Raw genomic sequence first — 248 nt, 5'->3', positions numbered from 1 at the left:
CCCCCCAAGCTGGGGGGCTGCTCCCGGTAACCTGGGATTTGCAAGCAAGAGCGAGCAGCAGCCCCTGCTCCCCCCCATCCCCATCCCGCCCGCTGGGGACCGGGATGCGGCCGAGCCTCCCCTGTCCTCCCCGCAGGATGTCCCCTCCCTGGAGGAGAAGATGAGCGAGCTGGATGTGAACAACGACGAGGAGCTGAAATTCGGCGAGTACTGGCGGCTGATCGGGGAGCTGGCGAAGGCCATGTGGC

At 67.3% G+C, this 248-nt stretch overlaps 1 protein-coding gene across 1 annotated transcript; it reads left to right on the top strand.

Moving 5' to 3' along the window:
* Window positions 1-136: 136 nt before the first annotated feature.
* Window positions 137-244, top strand: LOC103925083 (protein S100-A13-like; the record flags this gene model as incomplete). The annotated part of the gene is made up of 1 exon (XM_009333770.1): window positions 137-244. A coding segment is annotated over one exon (108 nt), but the record flags the coding sequence as incomplete, so codon positions are not given.
* Window positions 245-248: the final 4 nt, after the last annotated feature.

This window comes from Pygoscelis adeliae, unplaced genomic scaffold, assembly GCF_000699105.1.
Source record: "Pygoscelis adeliae isolate BGI_AS28 unplaced genomic scaffold, ASM69910v1 C9944891, whole genome shotgun sequence".
Lineage (NCBI taxonomy): Eukaryota > Metazoa > Chordata > Aves > Sphenisciformes > Spheniscidae > Pygoscelis > Pygoscelis adeliae.
The sequence above is the reverse complement of the archived record's forward strand: the minus strand, read 5'-3'. Positions and strand labels throughout refer to the sequence as shown.